The sequence below is a fragment of the Rousettus aegyptiacus genome, unplaced genomic scaffold, assembly GCF_014176215.1.
Source record: "Rousettus aegyptiacus isolate mRouAeg1 unplaced genomic scaffold, mRouAeg1.p scaffold_m13_p_11, whole genome shotgun sequence".
Taxonomy (NCBI): domain Eukaryota; kingdom Metazoa; phylum Chordata; class Mammalia; order Chiroptera; family Pteropodidae; genus Rousettus; species Rousettus aegyptiacus.
The window spans coordinates 64,640,580-64,666,263 of NW_023416286.1; the positions used below are offsets into that span (position 1 = coordinate 64,640,580).

A 25,684-nucleotide genomic window follows, 5' to 3' on the forward strand; every position below is an offset into this window, starting at 1 on the left:
TCATATTCATGATAATCTTGTGGTACCCCCCTTATATATGCAGTTCCTCATTGACTAAAACATTGTTATGTGGCACACGACTGTGTAAAATAAATAAATCCTGGGGATGTAATGCAGAACATGGTAGTCATAGGCAATAATATTGTATTGCATATTTGAAGGTTGCCAAAAGAATAAATCTTAAAAGTTCCATCACAAGGAAGAAGAAGAAATTGTAACTGTCTATGGTGACAAAGGATAACTAGATTTATTTTGGTGGTCACTTTACAGTGTATCCAAATATTGAATTAATATGCTGTACACCTGAAACTAATATGTCATGTGTCAATTTTATTTCAATTTAAAATAATAATAACAAAAACTTCCAAATGATTTTAAGCAAAGCAAAATAATCACCTTGAAAAGCACATCCTTGGGCATTGGTTTACATACATGAAAAAGGAAAAGTGCCCCGATTTCAATGTTACTAATCTTCAGCATGTCAGAGGATGGTGATGGAGAGACAGTGCTGAAATGTGTGCCATACCTATGGAGTTCGGCGCATGAAGTCAATCTTACTTTCTTTGTGTTGGTTTTATCAGAGTCTTGCCTCAATATAACAATATTAGAAACTCAGAAGACACGTTTTTAAAAATTATATAGTTATTGTTTTCTACATTTTACCTGTGAACAATTTGATGGCTCAGGTATGTTATTTCTTTTTGTATAATTGTGTTGACAATTGACTCTTTTCTATTTTATTCTACACCTGAAAGGGACATTAAAACAACTTTACCTCTTGAAAGAGTGAGAAAGGGCCTAAGTATCATTAGTCTGAATCATTGTGTCAGCTTCAGGGATACTCTAGAAAGGCAGAAGTAAGGGTAAACAAAGTATTATTTTAAGAATTAGAATTGCCAATAGAGACAACCAAAGGAGTGATTTCAGCAGTGTCTGCTGGCATGAATCCATATTCTACTCATTTCTTTTTAGACCTGCAGGGCAAAATGGCTTTTGTAAGAGCTGACAACATTGTTTGAAGAAAATAAGGAGAGGAGTCCTGAGTCATAGAGGAGAAATATCTATTAAATTATAACTGTTAGAAAACAATATGATGGCTGTTTGTAAAAAGATGAATTGATCTCTCAGTATTTCTAAGGAGATACAGAGAGGTTTGGAAATAGCTTAATATCAACTAGTTGATGGTTAAAACTAGATATCAAGCCAAAATATATTTAGTTTTAGGAGTAAGACAGGAAAGTTAAAGAGAATTTAAAACAAGTAAAAGAAAAAAAATAAAGCATTAAGATGAACTGTATATACAAAACTATGTAAAATTTCATTTAAGAGCATGAAAACAATTTAAAGAAATACTCTGGGAATACAATGGTTCATAAATAGAACACATTAGAAGAATTGAGGCTAATTTTAAGATTATACTATTGTTTGAGTAAGTTTGTATATACAATTCAACCATTGATTTATTAGAATATGTATGTGATTGATCTATTGTTTAAAGAACTACAAGGTGATTGTGAAAATTTTCTGCCTCCAAGTATTATAAGCATTAATGTGAATACAGCTTCATCTCTTACTAGTCTGGTATTAAACTCAATCACATGTTCTCTGTCTATAAAAGTGAAATAATTTGCCTTGTGAATATGATTACTGTGAGAATAAAAAAATTGAAATAAATATAAAACACTCGGCATAGTGAATATCACTATAGGAAGCATAGTGTTTGCTATTATTCTTCTCTTATTTTATTCTTTCAATAGTAATTATAATAATTGATAACAGTTGTTAACACAGTGAGTTAATCAAATAGCATTTGCATTTACATTTGGAACTATTTCAGATGAGATTGATAAAAGTCATAGTATACAGTGAAAAATGACTTAAAATTGAAAAAAAAATGTGGTACAAGAAAATGTCACCTGTGCATTCTGTCCTAAATCTTGAAATCAAGGTGCATATCCAGAAGTAGGATCCATGCAAGTCTCTCAGGGTAATCTGTTTTTTTCATCCAGACCAATATTCTTTTTTATTTGATCTCTATGCAGTGTAAGTTCTTTGTTCCTATAACTCTAAGGTTGATTTCTGGTGCAAGAAATATGTCTTGAGGTAACCGTTGCCTGAATCTATTCCCTCTCATTCCCTCCAAAACTCACATCTAACCACAGGAACTTAACAAAGAACTTGGGTCAGGCCAATCCTACCCTAATTATGTTCTATAAAGCAAATGCAGAGCAGGAATTAAAATACCCACAAAATAAAGTAGTATGAGCAAGAGAATCACTTTTAAGATAATAATAATTGATTTTTTTCACCTTTAAGTGGCATGTGATTTGATCATAAAAAATACTTTAATAGTTTGCAGGCTCTGTTTATGATCGAGTCTTGCCTATTTCTTTCTATTTATTTTATATTTATTGAATGTTAAATATTATTCAAAAGTTTCACATTTGTTTATATTTATTGTTATTGAAACTTCTATAATATACAATAATAATTTAATATTTTTGCTTTTTAGTTAAAGAAGACTATAAAAACTAGACTGATAAGAATTTAATATTCTCTTTTAAAAATTATCCCAGTTTAAGCCATGGGAATTTCTTAGGCAACAAAACAGTGAGGTAGCTTTAGTAGAAATATAATCAGGGAAATGATATAATGATTAAATGTAACTTGCATCCCGGGTAAACAGTGATGATGCTTTTATTATCCTCAACAATAAACATGACTTTTTTTCCATATATGTATATATGTGTGTGTATGTGTATATAAATATATATATATATATATATATATAGAGAGAGAGAGAGAGAGAGACATGAATATATGAATATACTTATAATTACGAAACACACACACAAAGAACAAGAAGATTAAGACTAAGCTTTGAGCAAGAAGACCATATGTATATGGCTCCATAGTCTAAAAATGTTTGAACACTAATACACAATATATTATGTAAAGTTAAATCTACTGAAATATATGAGATCTATGTAATCACACATAAGTTACAAAAGTGTTGTTAACACTGATTGGTATTTTTATATAAGACTTTTAGAGAAAAGTGCCAGTAGAACAACCAAACAGAAATAACCTGAGGAGTTTACAAAAATAAGCATGATAGAACAATCTATACCATTTTTTTAAATTCAATATGGTGCCAACCACAATTCATAACTTTGGAGAAATATTCTTTGATAAAGATCCATTCAGTCTATAGTTCATTTATTCAAACAATATTTATAACAGCCCTGTTATATTAAGGACAAGACCAAGAAGACTGAAAGACAATCTTACATGGATGAATTTTACATTCTATTTGAAGTAAAAGAATACACTCACACACACACACACACACATGTATATGTATACATACATACATAAGCATACATTTACATATGTAAATAAGAATTGTTCAATAGTGTTAGATAATAAGAACAAAAATAAAATAAGGTAAGGACATTTTACATTGACAAGATGACTAAAATGAGGGAGCAACCAATGTAAACAACATAATGTTAATTAAAGTTTTCCTCAGATGGGAGTACACTTAGCATTATAGATGGCCTACACGGTAATAAAATGTTGTAGAAAAAATTTTAGGAAATTCTGAAGACTTTTAGGAAATTCTGTAATTTGGAGTTGAAAGACTTGAAGATAAGGCTTTAGTAAGAACAGAGATATTTTAAATTGAACCCACTTCTGCCACTATGTGTCAACAGCATTTATCACCATCACACTGGATGCAAAAGATCCAAAACAATCGCACCAAGCAAAATTTCAGGGTGTGGCAGTTTTCTCATTTGCATTCTCATATCATGGTAGGCACCTTTCACCATCAGAGGGGCCATGTAGAAGACAGCAGAGAGAGACTAAAGAGCAACTAAAATGTGTTTCACTTTGAAATAGTTTTGTGCCATGTTAGAGTCAGTTGGACTTGAAATGGGAACAAATTAAGGTCACATAAAAGCAAAAGCCTGCAATTAGAATGACTTGCCTTTGATAAAGATTCTGAACAAAGGAACGAGTTTCATTTTGGGGGATCACTTTCCTAAACACTCCTCAAATTCCAGAGCAAAAGCACTGTAATTATTCCATGTAACCAAAATAAATAGTGTTTTACAAAAATCCAGATGGAGAAAACTGTTGCTTGATACAGCAATTTTTCATATATATAGATATTTCATATATACATATACATATATAATTGGAAACACGTTCATAGTCTATTTTTAACAACAATATAAAAGTGTTGTCATAATAATACTGAAGCTTATTAACATACTTTTAAAAAATTTATTATATTTCAATTCACTTTGGGCCTCAATGAAAAATATGGGAATGCTTTTTCTGAGATAATACAAGTAGAAAAAAAACCAACAATCTATCATTATTTTTATAGTTTCCAAAAACTTGTACAGACTTTGCATCACTTAATTATAATGAAGACGTATAATGATAATATGAGATTATGAAGCTGGGAATTCTTGCAAACATAAGAGACAGTGTTCAGCATTTGGGAGCTCTCAGTGTAGACTGGGTATGAAACAAATTTATAGGTCACAGAGTTGAATAATAGATTCTTGTTGAACGATTAGAATAATCCACTCTTGCCCTAAACAAAAAAACAAAATCCTCTTTATTTTGAAAATAGTGTCCAGTTACCTCCTGTTTGTAATAGAAAGATTAAGAACTGTCATGGCATTGATGACTGATTTGTGAGTGGATGGATTCTAGCATTGCTCCATTTCCTTCATCATCCTCATCAAAATATAGTGGCATATGATGAAGAATGCAATGTAATTTTGGAAATTTTACTTGATACATATCAATTGCTTGGTAGGTTTGGAAATGATTACTATAAATCAAAAATTAGTCTTCAATTTCTTTGACAAATCTCAGTTTATGAATTTATTACAATTGCATTTTACCCAAAACCTACAATGATAATAATATTTTTGCTAAAATAGCCAAGTGTTATGAGTGTTGTGTCAAAATATTTTCAAATATATAAAACACAGAAATTTAGGAACTATTTATATTCTCATGGCCACAGGAGGGGTATGAACAAAGAAAATACCTAGGTGGAATAAAGGCATTATTTAAGATTAAATACTTAAATATTTCTTTCTTGATTACACTTGAGCTTTTTAATATTTCAGACTAACTAGGAACTTTTATTTTAATTTCCCAGGTATGTAACCTTTATCAGCAAGAATGGCAACCGCAGAACTGATAAAATACATCTGTGTAAAGATTTTGGATTAGATTGAACCAACTGAAATTTCTGATATCAAACTGCTTCCTATAAAATTGACTAAAAGGTTTAAATCAAATTATTTTTTTTAAAATTTAGCAATAGAATATATTTGTTTATGGTAGGTGAAGTTTCTTATTTAAGATGTAATAATTGAACTATTTTCTGAAAAATCAAACTGTGTGTGTGTGCATGTACACAAGTTTGGATAGTTGTCTCTTATAACTTTCATTAAAAATAAATTTGCCTCCCACTAATCTAAATAAACACACAGAACAATGTTTTTTGGTCAATAATAACATTTACATTTTTAAATATGTGTTTTAAATTTATTTCCTCCCCAGGAAATAAAATAAACCATAATATTTTTTAAAAATCAATAAATTATTCAATATTCTTTATTTTTAAATGTATTAATAAATAAATACATTCTTAAAATATGCTTAAAATATTTAAATACACAGTAAATATCTTCAAATTGTATTTCTATAAACAAGAAAACATTAAAATAAAGATGAACTAGCAAAAAGTAAAAAGAAGCCTGTTAGGGAATACTTATGTATTATTGAATAAGTTATCAAGGCAATGTAAAACCCAAGAACATAAAATATAGCTTTAATAGCTAACAGATATTTTGTTGTTTGGAAAAAAATACATATTTTCATTGAAATACAGATTATATCTTTACAAATCAAGTTTCTCTGGCATATAAAATATTAAGTGAAAACATAAAATACATGTATGTATATGTATATTTATTAATTACAAAACACAGTGTCATGATTATGTAATTAATTTATTTAACACAAAATTTGGTAAAACTAATCAAGTTAGAAGCTTTATTTTGTGGGCAGCTTTCTAGAAGCCAAGACATTAATAAAAACCAAAACTTGAAAAGATGTTTAGCTCTTGTGTTATATACAAAAATGTTTTAATGTTTTAACTATGTTTTCTATGATTTTTTTCTTGTAGAAACAAATTCTCCTGGCACTGAATTCTCTAAAAATATGTAGCACATGGGTCACTTTATGGAAGTCATAAAGTAACATAATAAACATTCTCCTTAATTTTATTTCTGTAGTGCATGCATAAAATGGACTTGCTTTATAATGAAGTCCATTGATTCAAATATATATTATGTATATGAAGTAGCAGCCATGCCAACAGATTGCTATAGAAAGCTACAGAGTATTAAACCAAATGCAGAGTTTTAAGAGATTAAACCTGATAGAAACATAATAGTTAAATACATTTAAAAGTTTAAAAATATTCCTTGCATCATCTTTTATGTCTTGTAGGTAGCTTGTAAGTAAATTTAAGAATTGTAACAATGCAATTTTAATTCTACCTTATGCATCTGCATGAGCTAATTATATTTAGCATGTTATTCTAATAGCAGTATGGATAAAATTAAAAGAAAAAAATAGATATTTACCATATTTCTTGCTCCTTATTCTTCTATTCTAAGCCACAGCCCCCAATTCTTTTATGTTCTAGTCGTGTCACCTTTAGAATGAACGTGCTTTTCAGTTTATGCATAGTTTGTTTCTATTATTAAGCCATTAATTGGTCTTGCGAATTCTTTTACAGTGTCTCCCCAGGAAATAAAATGGTTTCAATTTGATATTATGGCTTGAGCAAATCAGGACTAATGTGCTAGTTACTAATAATTCCACCTCTTATACAATGATCTTACATCTCTTACCTTTTTGTTTTGTTTTTTTTTTTTTTTAGAATAGATATACTCTTAATAGCTACTAATGTTCTTTAGTAGTTCTAAAGATAATGCAATTATGTTGGTTTGAAATATATAATTTGATCCATCATAAAAGAATAAGAGAGACCTTCTTACAATAGATTATGTTTTAAAAGATATGTTAAATAGAGAAGTGTCTGAGGTATAAATATTCTTTACTGTAGGCTGACAAATTTATATCTGCTTAAGAAATAAATGATCAAAGCTCATAATTACAATATTTTAGCAAGAGCTAAGAATGCCGATATATCTTTGTTTTGGTAGATAGTCAACATATCTCCTCCAGGATATAAACCAAATATTTCTTTAAAAATAGTAAAAATATCTGTGAATCTGCTCAAGAACATGTACTAATATCCATTTGAAACTTGCAATTAAATGGAAAGAGTAACTAACAATAATACCAATTAAGGTCTTAGTCATTAAAGACACTTACTTACAATATCAGATTTTGAATAGTATTACCACCATTTGTGGAATTGGCTGAAAGTATATTTCACCTGCTGGATGTAAATATTGTTTATTTTTTAATATAATGTTTAATAACATTTACCAAACCATAATTCATTTTTTAAGAAAATTTGTGATTATAATAACTAAAATGTTACATAATACATTTGTAGATTTATCAACCTTCTTCTAATTTATCTAATTATAGAAATAATAAATATGAAATTCATGAGCTGCATGTGTTTTAGACCCCTTCCTTGTATTAGAGAATTTGCCTAAATAACCCTAGCAAATAAATGAGACTCCTCTATAGGGTTTAATGCAAAGGAACCCTATTGAATGCACACTCTCTTAATATTATTGTTTAATGAAATGCATCGTGTCATGAACGATGTCCTTTAATACAGTGACCCTTCACATTTTTTTTATTATAAGTGGTCATTTGAAATAATTGACACAGGATGAAAAATAGGCAAGGGCTCTAACAATAATATTCAAAATAGATTTTAAGTTATCTGAAGGATTTCATGTAACCATTGAGAAAGTCAATTTTGCATCCTTTTTTGATATAATACATCCTCAGAACACTGTTTAGCTCACTATGCTAAATTTTCTCAACCTCTTAGCTTTGTGAGTTTTTAAGGGTGTTATTTGTCATTCTCTCTCTGCTATAAGTCTGTCAGCTGTTATTTTTCATTGCTGTCAGTGTGACGTCCCATTATAAACTTCCCTATTCGCATTTAACATACATGGTCTTGAAAACTGGATAGTTTGGTTTGTTAAAATTGGTGTGCGTGTGTGTATATATATGCATATATATGTACATATATATGTGTATATATATGCACACTAATAATATATGTAGGTTCTGAAGATAGCATATAAGGCCTAAGTTAAGGAATACATAATTTAGAAAAATACTTCATAAAGCATCATATACAGGGCATTATATATAAAAATGCTAAAGCAGTCCTTACACATTCTAAAATTTGACATGTTCTTACTAAATTAAATTTTAAAATACAAAAAAATTAAATGCTAATATCGGGGCTTTTATTCGTTTCTTCTTTTGTTCATCTATTAATGCCTTTTAGGATAACACACTCAAACCTAAGTAAATGGAAAATAAATGCAAAATTCTAGGGTACTTCCACTGGATGAAAGACTTTATTAAGAATATGCCTCCATCGGTATCATCTTCAAATAAATTTCTCTTCTTCTAAGATTATAATATATATCAGAGGTAGGGATAAAATGTGTAAGTTCTCAGGAAAGCTTTATGTATCAGAAAGTATACCAAATGAAAAGAAGCTATTGTTAGACCTTCAACATTCTACTGGCAAGAAATCAGTCTGAGAAAACTACTCAGGTATAAATGTGTCATATCTTCTTTGATAAAGAAAAAATAACTTAAAGATGGAAACAAATAGCCCAGAGGGTAGAAAAGAAAGCCACAGAGTAGTATTGCCAGACCTTGAGACCAAATCAAGAAGATATGGCTTGAGTTTGCCTGGCTGGATTTCAGAACTGCTTTGGACCAATGACTTTGTTTAGCCAACTTTTTTCTGCTATTTGAATCAAAAGACCTGCAACAATTAATCTATTCCTGCCCCACCACAGTATATTAGGTAGGTTGGAAATATATAACTTTAATTTCATAAGTCAAAAGATGGTGAGATATTATGTCCCAAGAGTTGCATTCAATGGATTAAATTTAGGAGTATCATCTAAAGCTGGACCTGACTTAGATAATGAGATTTTGAACTTAGAGCAGATTCTGTAATGGGATGACTTCTGGGATGGGGTGAATGTGTCTTCTATATGGTAAAGGCATGGAGAATCACTGTGATCTAGGTTGCTCACTACATTAGATATACCATAAGGTGAAACCTAATGAGTCACATCTTTCTATAATTTCCTTCCTTTGAGCACAGATAGAACACTTCTTGTAGCCATCAGATTATAGAAAAAGGTCAAAAATTTGGGCAGACATAATTAGGATCTGAAATTAGTTATTCTTGAATTAATCTAAAGGGAGATTACTATGGGTGAACCTCAATCAATCAGCAGAAAATCTTTAAATGAAGGGTCAGGTCCCTCCATGAGGTGAGAAACTCGTTTTCTTGCTGACCCAAATGAAACAAGTCAACAAGGGTTCTACAGATGCAACAAAATGTATTCTGCAAACAAGCAACAAGATCTTAGAAGCAGATCTTTCCCCAGCTGATTCACTAATGAAAACGCAGTCCAGTTGACATCTTCACTACAACTTGAGAGATCCCAAGCAGATGACCCACCAATACTGTGCTGACAGTTGACCCATAGACATTGTGAGATAATATATGGTTGTTATTTTAAATCAGTACATGTGTGGTAATTTGTTAGGTAGCAGTAGAAAACTAATGCAGTGACAATATTTTTCCTTTCTTTTACTGAGCACTTCTATTTCATTTTTATAGTTGCATTTTTATGCTGAAATGTTCTATCTTCATGTTTTAAATTTTTTTCTACTGGGACTTTTAACATATTAAGCATAGTTATTTTAATTTACCTCTTTGATAGCTCCAACATTTGCCTCACGTCTAACTGTTTCTGTTGAATCTTTTGTTTCTTAACAATGTGTTATTTGGGGGGATGGTTTTTCTATGACTCATAATTTCTGATGAAACACTGAACTTTTTGTCTAAAAGAGAACAGTAGAGAGAGAAGTAAATAATTTTTATGCTTGAAGATGAAGGTATTGCTTCTAGTGTTAGACTGTTATTGTGTGTTTTGGAAGGAGGTTTTGATAATCTCATCAAAAACTGAGATGGACCTGGGTTTAGATGTAAATTATTTTATAATAAAGGATAATTTTTTCAAATTCTTAATGACATGAGAAAAATCTCACATTTATACTAAAAATTCTAGACTCACAGGAATTAAGTCTTTATTTGTAATGGAATGTCTCAGCTTCCCATTCCTGTCCAGTGCACGTACATGCACTAATACACACACACACACACACACACACACACACACACACACATACACTCAAGGCCATGTCAGGACACCCTCTTCAAGGGGTTCCTGGACTCCTGGACCAACTATTCTGACTGTGGAACGGAGGTAAGCTTGCTCAGAGTACTAAAACTAAGAGTCTACCTTACTAAGAGAGTCTACCTTACATAAGGTATAAGTTGAAGCTTGATTTCTAGACCTGTGCCTCATCCCACCCCTCCAATCCTAAAAGGTATTTGGGACTTGAGGTTCAGGCTCCCTTCTCAACTCCACAGACAGGCAAGTATTAGAGCTCTCCTTGGGCATGATGATGAGCAGTCTCGTGACACAGAACATTCAACTTCGGTCACAAAAAAAGCGAGGGAGACCAGTTACATCTATATCATATTAGTTATAAAATAATTATTTTTTTATACAACATGTCCAGAAGAGCTCTTATCCCTTAGGAAAGCTCCTGGGACAGCATTTTAGTCTCTTCTTCACACCAGCGTAGCTTAACTATTCAGGTAATTCTTAGTCAATAATATTTACACTTAACTACCTCAATGAATCAAGCTTAAAACAATTTAAATTTAACTAAAAACATTAACAAAATGTATGTGTCAGTAATTTACGTTTTCTAACATATACTAGGGATGATCTAGCCTCCTGTGAGTTAAGGTAGGTGAGAGAGAAACAACAGTGAGAAGAGGTCTTTGCTTTGCTTTGGCCCCATCCTTCTGGGGTGCCAGCCCTAAAAGTCAAAACGCTATTTGAAAATCCAAGAGACAGAACTTATAGCCATAGAGTGGTGTTACTGTCCACGTTTGCTTAGCTAAGTCTCAGAATCTTGAAACAGTTAAGTCCAACACGTTGTTACTCATAGAATTCAATTCGTCCTCCAAACTGGATTCAAAGAGAAATAGACATGAGCATCAGAAAAAGTAACACAGGCCAAAGCATTAAACATACAATCCTGCAGAGGCAGATTTGCCCAATGAGGCCAGCAAGGGGGATGAGCAAGGAGGCAGCTGAAAGCAGCGGTGGACATCCTGCCTGCTCCAAAAGCTTCCCTCTCTGGAGCAAGGGATCACCCCTGGATCTGCCAGACTAACAGCTTGAATCACAAAGCTTTTAAGGGGCCAAATTGGCCAAGAGGGTTGGGGACAAAAACTGACTCAGACTTGGCAGGAGGAAGTAGAACAGCAGGAGCAGTACCCACTGGAGTCTCCAAGGCAAAGCTGGATTCAAACTCATTTGAGAAAGAATAGATCCTGGAAGGAACTAGTTAAGAATAAAGCTGCAAGAAATGGAGAAACAGCCTAAAGGGACCAGAAGATAATCACTTTTTATAGTGAAGCCAAGTAAGGTAAAGCTTTAAGGATAATGCATTTCCCCCAGCTCCATCAAACGCACATCAGAGAGGCAAGCGAAGAGGGTTCTATCTGCTACCCTCCAGCAAAGATGGCTCTTGTAAAAAAGTCAGGAAAGGAGGCTGCCTGTCTAAGCTTATATACTAAACAAATCAGGGAAGTGGACGATATGTACAGCTGTTTCTTTAGTTGTCTCCGGCTTTACCACCAGAACTGTTCAAGTAGAGGTATGGGGCTCTGCCTTGTCACATCCTACCTACTTCTCCTCCAAAAAGCCTGAGGTGTCTGCTGCCTGAGGAGTGGGAAATGGCCCCAGGGCTGCTACTATCTCCCTGGTGGCTGAAGCCAGAGGTCTGGGGTGGGTTCGCCTTATGGAACTAGGTCAGACGCTCTTCTTAGCAGGTGCCAGAGTCCAGGTTTGGGCAAAGGGTGGGGGTGGGGGCTACTTCCTACGAGTGTGCTGCCTTATGGCCTGCTGTCGCTGTCCAGCTCCTGGGGTCCTGGATCCTGCACTAATGGAAAACGAAGGGGTCACTGACCTCAAAGGTCCATCTCCAATAAAGCCTTGGGAGGTGTTGAGGACCCCCCAAAGGAAAGGCTGTTGCCTGATGTGCCCACCCCAGGGGCAGGGGTGCTCCGACCAAAGATGAGTGTGGAGGTGCCTCCAAATACAGGTTTGCTTTCAGGGGTGCTGGTCACACTGAAGGCAAAGGGTGTGCTCTGGCTGGGTGTGTCCAAGATGTTCTGACTCAAGCGTCCCCCCAAAAGGAATTGTGTTGCTAGTCATCCCAGAGGTGGAGGTGGTGCTTGGGGTAACCATACTGATCCCAAAGCCCCTGTTGCCAGCTTGGGCTGCTGAGCCCCTAATTGTGAAGGTCAGTGGTGTTGTGCTCCCAAACACTGAGCTACTCGTTCCACTGCTTGTGATCTGGGTTGTGGCTCCAGAGCCAGAGGTGGTGAACAGCTGTGGTGCTGCCAAAGGCTGTTTGGGTGCTGGCAGGGGTGCTGAAGGCAGAGGCTGTGGATTTCAAAACACCGAAAGCTGACTGCATTGTGCTGCCAAAGGCTGGCTGGGCTGGGGCTGGCACTGGCGTTGCAGCTGGGGCTGGGGCTGCAGAGTTTCCAAAGGCGAAAGAGCTTCCGAAGCTGGGGGTGATGGCTGGTTTGGTGGCTCCCTGCTGCTGCCCAAATGAAAGCTGGGGGTTGTTTCCTGGATGTGATGGGAGTGGGACCTTGGTGATTGAGCCAAAGGGAATGTTGAATGCTGGTGTGGCAGCACTACTAAATGTCAGCTTAGGCTGGTTGGTGGTGACCAGGACCGAGGCTGTAAGCGTGCTGCCAAAACCACTAAAGCTGGTGGCACTGCTGCTGGTGCCTGTCTGCATGGCACTGGGTAGGGACTGGCCAAAGGTGGTGACTGTTGCCAAAGTGGGCATGGCAGGAGGCTTGCCAGATTGGAATATGGAAACCATGGCTGGGGTAAAGCTGGCACCAGAGATGGGGAACGTTGCAAAGAGTAAAGGCTTGGAGGTGGAAGTGGTGGTGTTAGTCACCCTGCTCATGGTGCTGGTCACACTGCTCACACCCAAGCTGAAGGCAGGCTTTAAAGACGAGCCTGCGGAGGTATTAGCTATGGTCACGGCAGCCACTGCTGATGTGGCACTGACCTGGCCAGTGAAGAGAGGGGCGCCTGTGGTTGTGGCCGGAGTAGTTGTTTGATTGAAGAAGGGAGTTGACAAGGGCACAGATGTAGGTGGTTCCATGCTGCCAAAGATTGGCTTGAAAGTGATGGATGAAGGGCTGTTAGTCGAAGGAAGGGCAGAGCTGGAAGATGCTGAGGTTGTAACCTTGGAAAGGCTAGCTAGCAAAGGGCCCTCATTATCGTTTTTTGATGGGACCATAAAAATGAGCCTGAACATAGAAGGTGCTGAAGATACAGCAGGAGCTGCAGTGGCAGAAGGGTTAGCAGGTGGGGTTCTCAGCATTCCAAACAGAGCACCTTGCTTGGGGGTAGGGGGTAGATGAGTGTGGAGTGTGGGGCTGACAGGGCTTGGGATTTGGCAGATGTCTCAGCCTGAGAGACAAGAAGCAACTTGGTGATGTCAGTGATAGGTATCCCAGGAGAAGCAGGGGTCAATACCAAGAAAGTGACTGTGGATTTGGAGTCTGAGGAGGTGCCTGGAAGGGGCACTGTCTGTGAAGAGCCAAGAGGGCCAGGAAGGCTGGGTGTCTTCGGAGGCAAATGGGCCACAGTAGTTGTTGCTCCAACAGATTCTGGGAAGTATGGTAGGCCTGAGGAATTTGATATCTTCCTTAAGCTCTCTAAGAGTCAGTCAGTGCTTGGGGCCAGGAGTGGGGTTTAGGAGGAAGCAGTCTCAGCAGTAGGCTGGGTAAAAGTAAAAGATGGCTGAGTGGTAAGTGGGTTCTCAGTGACAGAGTTTGAGGCAGCATTAGTCTTACTCTTCAAGACCTTGTTAAACCATTGTAACAAAGCTTTCTTTTCCAAGTCTAGGTCTTTGGCAGTGATTGAATAACCAAACTGGGGAGGTAGAGGCAAGGTCAGCTGGTCCCTCTCCTGGAGGGCAGAAGCTGTATCTTCCACTTCTGCTGCCCAGAGCTGCTAAGGATAGATGGGGAATTCCACGAGTTCTCTTTCTTCCACGTGGTTGTACCTACAACCTTTTCTCCCTGGGACTCCTTGTCAGTTACTAACAGAGACAAAGAACTAGAGTGATGAAAAAATTCCTCTTTTATTTTCCTTGCTGGCCTCTTCGGTGTCTGGGAGTGAGATGAGGCTGGGCTAGGAAAGGGTGGTGAATTGGGACCACTTGTCTTCCGCAGCTGAGAGAAATCTCTAGTAGGGCTATACGAACTGGTAATGGCATTGTGGCTGGAGCTAGGAATGCCACCTGTGTACCTCTTATCATGGAGCTCATAGAAGAGATGTGGGATCTCTTATTCAGGTGGTGATCTGAGCTTCGAGAATTGAGACCTCTCTTCAGAGATTCAAGGTTAGTCACAAAAGAAGCAGGGACTCTATCAGCCACAGGGCCTCGAATACCAAAGGCCCACTCCCACTGCTATCATGGCATCTTCTTTTATTTTCTTGGCTATCAATGAATATTTGTTCTTCCTCCTTCACTGTTCTCTTCTTCCTCTCTTTGAGGGCACTCAGTATGGTCTCCTTTGCACATGGATCTGGAGCATCACTTGATGGTGAGGACAGTGTTGAGCTGATTAACTGCTCGGACATTGGAGGATGAGTCAATTTTCTATCGGGAGGAGCAATCCTCACTGATACCAGGCTGCACACCATTTTGAAATTACAAGCAGAAAGAACAGTCTTCTTGTGACAAGCATTCCAGCACACTGTGGGAAGTGCCCCCAGAAAGGAATATTCGGTCTACTGGATTGGATATCATCTTCTAGGTGTTATTACAAACCGACTTGATAAAGTCCCAAAATCCCTGTGGGAAGGCCTCCTGCAGGATGGAAGAAAAGAGCGGAAAGAGGGGTAAAAGTGGTGGACGCCAGGGGTCAAGGGAGCCCGTGGCGGGGTGTGGCCAGGCCACTCCCGCAGGTCCTTGGCCTCCCGAGGTGGGTTAGGCTGCGGGGCGGGCTTGCTCAGGTTACTTACCCATGAGGAGCAGCTCAATAGTGTCGGATCTTTCCTTCAAGGAGGGTCCTGGCTCTAGGAAGTTTCTGTTTACTGCTGACCTGGCCCAAGGCAGCAATGTTCACTGACCCTGCAAGTTCAGAAACAGCGAGAGCAGGAGGTGCGCGAACCTCGGGGCTCGTGGCTTGGTTCCCACCCGGCAGCAGTAGCCTTGGTGCCAGGTATGTTCAGCACGAGGCCGAGCCACGACAGGAGGAGGAGCGCAGCCCCAGCCTAGCCCCACCCGTCCTCTATATATGGTGGGTGGTATGCTATAGAATGTTGTGTCCCTCTCTCAAATAGATTTATGGTGGTATGAGCCCAGGATGGATTTCTTGCACTCCTCCTTAGGTAGAGGGTTTTTGTTTGTTTGTTTTGTTTTGTTTTTCCCCTTCTCCCAGACTCAGCAGGTCTTCACCTGTGCCCTGGAGGTGCAGAGACTTTCCTTAGTGGTTTTGTTCTAATTGCTTTCTGTGGCTTTCTTGCAGTGATGGCCACTTCCCTCCACCACAGATGAGATGAAAAATTGTTAGAAAGATTTGGAAAACAATTTTCCAGATTCTTATACACATCCCAAAACTTCAAATATGACCCAGTAATTCTAATCTTAAAAATTACTTGTAATTCTTATAATCTTGAATGTTTATAGCACTATAATTCATAATCATTCAAAATTAGAAACAAACCGAATGTCCTAAAAAAAATAAAACAAAAATGGTATATCCATACAATAGAATATCGCTCAGAAATACAAAGAAAGAAATACCGATACACAAAACTACATAGATGAATCTTAATCACATTATGCTAAGTGATGGAAGCCAAATTTAAAATGTAACATATTGTATAATTCCATTTTTTTGATACTCTGGAAAAAAACAAATCTATAGGGACAGAAAATAGATCATTGGTTGAAAGATGCTGAGTGTTGGGAGAGGAACTGACAATAAAAGTATATGAGAAAATTTTGGGGATGATGAAAATATTTCATGTCTTGATTTGTTAGTCATTACGTCACTATGTATTTGTCAAAATCCAAAAATATTCAATCAAAAAACAGTAATTTTTTTTCTAAATTATACCTCAATAAAACTTTAGTTAAAGGGAAAGGTTGCAAATAATTGTTTCAAGAGAAAATCAAAATAGCATATAAAAACAAATAAAAGTAGGAAATAAGATGGACATTAGTATAACTTAATTAATTGAAACTTTTATAGATGTAATTGGAAACTCATCAAGAGCCAAACTGAATTTTTAGAAATGCTTATTAAATAGACAAATGTCTGGCAAGATTATTTTAATAGAAGACTTAAATAAATATTAATAGAGCCAAAATACATGCTTTATTTATGGTTCCAGCATAAATATTAAAAGTACGACTATTATGAAAAATCATATGCCAATTCCCTTATGAGTTTGTACAAAATGAATGAAAATGAACAATTTCCAAACAAATGTTCTGTCCTTGTATATTCTCGTCATCAGTAATGGGAGAACCAGTGGTTTCTTTCTAACCAATAGAGTATGGCAAAGATGGTGGGATAACATTTCCATGGTAAAATTATGTTACATGCAAATGTAAAGGGATTTTTGAAGATATAATTAATACCTCATCAGTTGATTTTAAGTAAATAAAAATGGAAATTATTCTGCATGGATCTGTCCTAATCAAGTGAACACTTTATAAGTGGGTCCAGAGGTCTGAGATTTGCTGCAGCTAACAACTCTGGAACCAGCTTTGAAGAAGCAAGCTGTCATAAATTCTATCGCCATTAGATAAGCAAATATTTCTTTGGTTGAGTCTCCTGATGAGAATAACCTATACTTCGATTGCAGTTTTATGAAACTTTAAACAGAAATCCCAGCTAGATGTTGTCTGGTCTTCTGACCTAGAGAGAAACTGTGAGATAACAAATGGTTGTTGTTTTAAGCTACTCTGTGTATGATAATTTGCCATGCAGCAGAGAGAACTAGTATTAGTTTTGATACGGGAACCATTTCTGTTTCTCCAAGTACTCATTTCCCATAAATCCAGGTTTATTTATAACATTGAATTGAAATTAACTAGATGTATCCTAATATTTTTTTTTGGATAGGGTCTCATTATATTTCTGCTAAATATCATTATCACTTCTCTTTTTTTGCTCTGCTCTAATAATGGGATATTATTATGCTAAGACAATCCTCATTCTATAAACCCAACTTAGACATTATACCTTTTAATATACAGGGAGGTGAGGTCAAAGGCAATCATTTACCAGGGGATCCCTAAACATAATGTAAGAATCAATGTAATTACAGCAGTGTAAAATATATCTACTCACAAAAAAGCAACACCTGACACAGACAACTTTATAGGTGATTTCAAATACAATTTGAAAAATCTGTGTCCCATCATTAAAATAAATAAATAAATAAATAAATAAATAAATAAATAAAACCAGAACAAAAGTAAGGAAAGTACTGCAACTTATTTATGAAGCTAAATTTAACTCTGATATTTAAAATAGTGTGAAGACATTATAAGAAAAGAAAGTTATAAATCAATCTAAATTATGTCTATGTATCTAAAATGTAAGCAACCCAACAGTTTAGAATACATGCATTTTCTACTATGTAATGAAAAATTATAGAATTGAGGAGCCCTAGATCCCAAATTTTTCTGAATACACTGTTTACATAAATGTTCAAAAACCATCCATTAATCTAATATTCAAATTCATCTAAACTCCGGAGAATGGAACATTTTTTGGAGAGCCAAATCTGACAGATTCTGTGCTCTCCATCAGAGAATACTTTATCTCTGATTAGTTCTTACCTTTAACTTTTGAATCATTAGTAAATTTAGGGTTGGTAAAATCTGTATATTAATTTTCTATTGCTACCATAAAAAAGGTACCACAAATTTAGCAGATTAAACAATGCAAATTTTATTATTTTATAGTTTATAGGTCAGAAGTCTGACATGGGTCTAACTGGGTTGAAACCAAGCTGTTGGCAGGCTGTGTTCCATTCTGAAGGCCGTAGAGGAGAATCAATTTCTTTGCTTATTCAAGCAGTTGGTAGAATTCAGTTCCTTGCAGTTATAGGTTTGAGGTCCCATTTCCTTTCTGTCTTTCAGCTGGTTGGGAGCTGTTCCCATCTTCTAGACAGATCCCACATTTTCAAAGCCAGCTGTGGACTCCACCCTCTTTGACGCTCTACTGCCTCTTTGTCTATTGTCACATCTCTCTGACCTCTCCTTCTGCCTTCTTATTCCATTTCTAAGGGCCCATGTGATTACTTTTGTCCCATCCAGTTAATCTAGGATAATCTCCTATTGTAAAATCTATAACCTAATTTTATTTGCAGTGTTATTTTTTATGTGATATAACATGCTTGCAGACTCCAAGTGTTTGGGCATGGACATTTCTAGGGGCTATTGTTCTGTCTATCACAATCTACAGTCCAATGTGTGAACACTGCAGAAGGATTTTACATGACTGTTTTTTACCCCAGCCTTCTTATCCTACATAATCTAACCTCCCACTGCTTCTCTGAGGCATTTTTTTCATCATATTCTGTACTTCCAAAATGCGTTTATAATTCAAGGTCTTTATACTTGTTCTTCCCTCTACCATGAATATTTTGCCAAATAATATTTTCATCACTGTATAATATGGGCCAATATAAAAGGATTATCTATCAATTATGTCTAAATTAACCACTTTCCTCACTCATCCTCTGTCATATTACCCCAATTTATTGTCTTCACAACACTTATTACTTTCTAAAATGCACTAGTGAAATGAGAATTAATCTAGCAAATAACATTATTTCAGGGGGGAAAAGAAGTGCCAACAACTATGATGCATATAATTATTATTAGAATTGACTAAACAAGAAGGCTAGTTGGTATTGCAGAAAATGGAAGAGGGTTACATGGAAAAATTAATCCAGGTGAGAAAACAAAATCTCACTTAAAATGTGTTAGACTGGTAATCTATTGTAACAAATGTGCATTAAAATAATAATTCTAATGAAGTTATGTTAGAAGAGACAGGAGGCTAATCAGATGTCTGCTTTTAACGATGTCGTTGGAATAACAGGTCCATATAACCTCCCATACAGTGAGGGTTGCCATATGTGCAGAGTGGTGCAAACTTTCTACTGACACTCCTTTGCATTTTCAACTATTTGACATTATCATTTAACTAACTGAATTAGATATGTAAGATTTTATCTTTATAGAATATTTTTCCAACTGAAAAAAAATTACTTCCAAATTTGCCTCTTACATGCAAAAGAGCAGGTACATTGTGAATAAATGTTCTACCCCACCCTTGGTTAGGTGAAAATTCTCCTTGAGTCTCCCAGAGTTTCTTTGCTCCTCACACTAGGTGATATAGAGCACTGAATAATTTGTTAAAATATTCTATATATAGATATTGAGGACTACTTTATTTTAGTTCTATAAAGGAGAAAAATAAATGCTAACCGAACACTGTATTATCAATATATTAATCAATATTACTGGCTACTTAATATTCTAAAAAATAATATTGTTATTTTAATAAACATTTATAGATGCATCATTATAACATATTACTCTTTCATTTAATTATTAAAATAAACACATCCAAAATTTTCATTTTTTATATCAAATAAAAAATAATTTTACCATATAATTTAAATTTCAATTTAAATCTCCATAAAATGATTCTGATTTTTTTTGAATATTTTAAATGAACCATGCTACATCTAGTAAATATTCTTAATGACATTAAGAATATACTAACTAAGAATGATTGACATTTTCTACAACCTCAATTTTAAAAAATGATCCTCTGGTGGCATTGTTGGAATTCATACTCATATATTTAATCAACAGAAGACTGGGACATTTTTAATACTTTGATTAAATGAAATCACATCATGATTTATTTTGGTTTACTTTATTCTAATATGTAACTTCCTAGGGTTTTACATTTTTCATTTAATTTTGATGAATGATCTAAAAAATAATGTTGGAAATAGATTTTAATATTGAAATTCAATAAAGATATTTATTAAAAATAACATTTTAACATAAAAGTTCTGGTATTTAAATGTTTGAGATTTGTTTAAAAATTAGAATTAAGTAAAATGTACAAATATACAAGAATAGGAGGGACAAATATGTGGAACAAATAGCATCTGGTAATGAGTTGAAAAAAATGTTCTAATGTGACCATTAGATGCTCTCGCTTAGTGTTTAAAAGGCTGAAAATTTCAAGCATTTAAAAGGGTTGATGGTCAAATTTTCAAGATATAGTCACTGAAATTCCAGAAGATTCTCAATTCACATAATCTGGTATTTTAAAATACAATAAAATGACCACAACTAAAGTCACTGCCATCAACACAAAACCTTTTTTGGTAGACTTGGGTATTCAGTATGTGTTTCTGGTCTTTGAGATGCCTTTTTATTTCCTTGCCTTCTATGCTGAGAAGCACAGAAGCTCCAGACTATATTCTCAATGTGTTTGCTCTAGACAACTATTTTGTGCTAATTGGTTGGTCTACTGTGCCCTGCTTATATTGTTTTTAATGCCCTGTCTGTGTATTTTAAATCTTTCCATCTCAATTTAAAATGGTGTTTGTGTGTGTGTGTGTGTGTGTGTGTGTGTGTGTGTGCGTGCGTGTGTGTATGCATAATATATCCTAGATAACCAAAATTGTTTTAAGTTGCCATTACTTTTTCTAAGACCAAGCTTGAGAACAGATGCTTGGCTACCTAGGTCTTGCTTGTGAGCCCTACAAAATTTATAAGTTGTGTTTTATTTTCTATATCAGTTAGGTGTCAGAAATGATCTATGTAGTAATTTGTAGAGTAGTAGACCAAACATTGATGAGCTGACAGGTATTAGATATATACTATCTTTTTAAAGATGCTGTATCGCATCTCATTAAATTCACATTTCTGCTGTAGCAGGGTATCTGTACATACAAGGATGAAAAAGAAAATGTCTATAATGAAAATCTAAGTCTGTGTACCCTGAGGGTGTCATTGAAAAACTAGAGTAAGATTGGTTTAAAAAAAGAAATTAAAAATCTGAGTCAGATGAGAAAGGGGTAGGGGGAAGGGATTAATGTGTACAAATTACTAGATATAAAAACAGTCACAGGCATGTAAAGTACAGCATAGGGAATATAGTCAATAATATTGTACTAACTGTGGATGGTGTCAGATGCGTACTAGACTTATTGGGGTGATTACTTCGTAAGTTATATAAATGTCTAATCACTATGTTGTACACCGGAAACTAATATAATGCTGTCTGGCAACTGTAAAAAAAAAATTCAATGTGTTTCTCAGGCATCAGAGCAAAAAAAAAAAAAAAAAAAAGGAAAAATAAATAAAAATCTGAGCCTTTAATCAGCAGTGCTGTAGTTACAAAGTTTTATGCTGGAATATGTAAATCAGAACAGTATTTATTGTATTTCATGCTTCTAATCAAAATCATTGGTATCTTACTGCAAGAATTCTTTGTGAATAAAGGAGAATATGGAAGATACTCAAAGAAACTTCAGTTTATTGTGGAACACCCTCTCCTGATGCCTTCAGTTGGTGCTCTGTTAGCACAGAACTCCCTCTTCCCTGTCCAGGCATGAGGGACATACTACTTGTTATAGGATATTAAATGCTTTTATTTCCTATAGCCCAGGTTTCAGGAACTTCTCTCACATAGCTTCTGTACACAGTTTCTGTACACAGCTTTTCGTGCTGAGGACTCCTCCCATTCTGTACTTGAGATTGGAATTGTAATCTACTCACCAACATCTCCCCAATTGATATAGTCAATCTTGCAGTTATTTAGTGTGATGTAGTCTTTGACTTAACAGTCATACAGAATATGAGTAGTGGAGTTAAGACTATTAATTTAGTATAAATAATGAATACATTTATAAAAATTAATGTGAAACAAACTTTTTGAATTTTGCCTCATCAGTTGGGTATAGATTCCTTGGTGACTAATTACAATCGATGTATTTCTTTTCTATTACAAGTTTGTATTTATTAAGTTTTAAAGATTTAAGCTTTATTTTATTATGGATTTATTTACTTTTATGGATTCATGTATTTTGAAGTTTTGTCATAAAACTAGTGGTAAGGATGTGAGTAAAATATATCTTAATTGGTATCTTAACAACTATGTGTGTATATACACACACAAACACACATATAATCAGTTAATTAGAAAAACAATTGCCTACCTACAACTTCAGGTTAATCTCTGGAGTTTTCACTAGCTTTATCATAAAGTACAGCATAGGGAATATAGTCAATAATATTAACTTTTAATCTAGGTCTCAAATTTTAATAAAATTTGTCTGGAAAGCCTAACTAAACATAAATATAACTTTTTTTCCTATAGTTCACTATCTATGATCATTGTCCCCCTTTATTAAATACATATCCCGAACGATACTATTAATTCATGTAAATTACCCCCGTATGTTGTATAAGACAAACTTATTTACCTATACCATTTCATCAAATATAAAGTTTGCTTCTAATTTGTTTCAATTTTAAATATTATATAAGACTTGATAACGATATCCATTTTAGGTGTTTTCCCTATAGTTAATTTATAGCAGTAAAATTACAGAGTTGGAAATCATTTCTTTAGATTAAACTCATACAAGTGAAATTGTTTTGTTGAAAAAAAAATTGCAAAGTGTTATCCAAGAAAGTGATGGCAATCTGTACCTGTGAAAGAATATTAGAACCTTAGAATATTAATATAATTTAATGCATTTTGCAATTATTATTTTTTCAATTTTCTTTAATTTTCCTGGCAATAGTCAAATGACTTTGTTTATTGGATTGCTTTGATCTGCAGACATTTTGAATAATATGTTACTTTTGACTTTTTTCATCATATATATCCTTCTCATTTATATTTTAAACTGTTATGAAAGAACAATTCAGATCAAAAATGACATATTTTCTTCTACTTATTATATGTATAACATTATTTAATATGTAATAATATAAAAATAACAAAAATATAAAATGAGAAACTGATAATAATCTTTGTATTGATGCACAAATTCTTCTATTTCAATGTTTTAAACACAAGAAAATCCAATCCATATTATATGCAGTAATTTGCATACAGTAAAAATTTGGGTTGTATTGTATGTAGCAATTTGAGTGCAATAACAATCTACAAAAATTGAATTAATTAAAATTTTAAAATTAAATTAAATTAAAAAGGAGTGACAAAAGGAAATATGACCAATTTACAGATAAGAGAAGAGTAAGGGAAGAGGAGAGACAAAAAAGATAAGAAAGGAGTTTTAGATCATGGTCTCAGTCTCCATGATCCCAAGGGCTCTACATTTCTAGAAGGGGCTTCAACTCTTAGATGAGAGAAAGAGAAATGAGAAGAGGCCACAGATATGGAAGGAGGGTCAGGTAAATCCTCAAGGTTTTTATCTGGGGCTCAATACATAGGAAGAAAATAAGCATTTCATATAGTTAAACTCAACCAAAAGGCCCAGGTATGTGGAAGAAGCTGTTCGACTCAGAGAAGTTACCCAGAAATACCCTAGTCCTATAATACACTTAGCCACTGGTCAACTTCAGAAGCATAGACAAAATAATACAAGGAAAACTGAAAATTCACAAGTAGAGATTAATATGTCTCTAGAAGGAGACCATCTTCCATTGCCAAGCAATGAGAGATGTTTTTACTAAGTGAGGCAATATCAAAGTGAATTCTTGATTACCCATAGCCTCACTTGTGTAGATAGAAGCAGACAGAAGCCAAGGTGTGGAAGAAGAGAGGAAGCAAAGGATGACTCTGCCATTGCTGTCAAAGGACATGAAAGGAATATTTGTTATTATATTATTTTTAAGTTATCTTTTGTACTACTAAGTGGAAAAATTCTATCACATAAATTTACCATAAAATTTAAATAAATAAATAATAAATAAAAGTCTTTTTATAGATGAGAAGATGAGAATGAGGGGTCATGCAGAGAGATAGTAAGAACTAGAAAAGAAGAAAAAATCAGTCATAAAAAATGAGTTAGACAAAAATAAAAAAACTGTTGGATTCATTGGATTAATCTTGAGATATATATGTATCTCAAGATTATACATTTTTATTGACAATATCATTTACATGAATGAATGTATGTATTTAAGCATTATTTTTGCCAAAGAAAAATGAGCAAAAGTTGCAATGAGAATGAATATTATAATATAGAGGGGAAAATGTTGAACTTAAAAAGGATATTATTTCTTTTTAATGATACTATTCCTAACAAATGTATTACTTCAATGCAACTGAAATCCTTAGCATTTGTTCATCTCATTCTTTATATACATATGTAGTGTATACAGTGTGTGTGTGTGTGTGTGTATAGATATACACACACATATATATGTATACATGTGTTATATGTATATGTATGTATGGAGAGAAGGAGGGAGAGAGAGAGAGAGAGGGAGAAGGGGAGAGAGGCTGGAGGCTGGAGGTGCTTAATAATTATTCTAATCATGGCTCACAGAGTCTTTTGTAGCAATACTCCTTTTTTTCTCTCACAGCATGAGCTTCTTTGCTCATATTGAGTTGCTCTGTCTGAGACACCAGTATGATTGCATGGGAAGGTTTCACTTTTTCTCAGTAGGGAGTTATGTTATACTGCTTCCCACTGTGAGTCACTGTGTCCTAGATACTTTTCTTCAGGCTCCATGCTTACATCAGTCTCAATTCATCTTTCTGTGGTTTTGTAGTTACTCATTCATTCCCCACACCAAAGCGAGGTTAACTATTTCAAGGGCATCTTTAATACCAGTGAACTGAGTACAATAAAAAGCAATCTAAAGGTACTCCTTTATATTCATTAATAGAAATTAGCATATCTCTTTCATAAAATCTTTGGGATTTTTATAGTATCTTCAAGGGTATAATGAAAGTAAGATAAACTTAGGCTGTCATTTTATCCTAGACTATTTTCAATTCTATAAGTTTTGCTCCCTACTTTTGTTTTGCATTGGTTTCTTCCTAAAACATTTTTAAGAGGTTGTAATAGAGAATCAGAATAGGAAGAGAATGTAATCAATATTTCCTTAGAGCTATTGCATGCTAGACTTCTGCACTAACCTTGCTTCAACTTCTGTCCCACAATCTTGTCACTCTAGTTGGTCTTGATGTTTGACCAGCCTGCTCGTTTTGCATACAATA

At 34.6% G+C, this 25,684-nt stretch overlaps 1 protein-coding gene across 1 annotated transcript; it reads right to left on the bottom strand.

Moving 5' to 3' along the window:
• Positions 1-12,251: 12,251 nt before the first annotated feature.
• On the bottom strand, positions 12,252-15,125 carry LOC107521742 (nuclear envelope pore membrane protein POM 121C-like). Its single transcript, XM_036228335.1, is given in 9 exon segments — positions 12,252-12,379; positions 12,382-12,571; positions 12,573-12,768; positions 12,770-13,827; positions 13,830-14,086; positions 14,264-14,377; positions 14,380-14,730; positions 14,733-14,858; positions 14,861-15,125. Coding segments are annotated over 9 exon segments (2,685 nt in total).
• Positions 15,126-25,684: the final 10,559 nt, after the last annotated feature.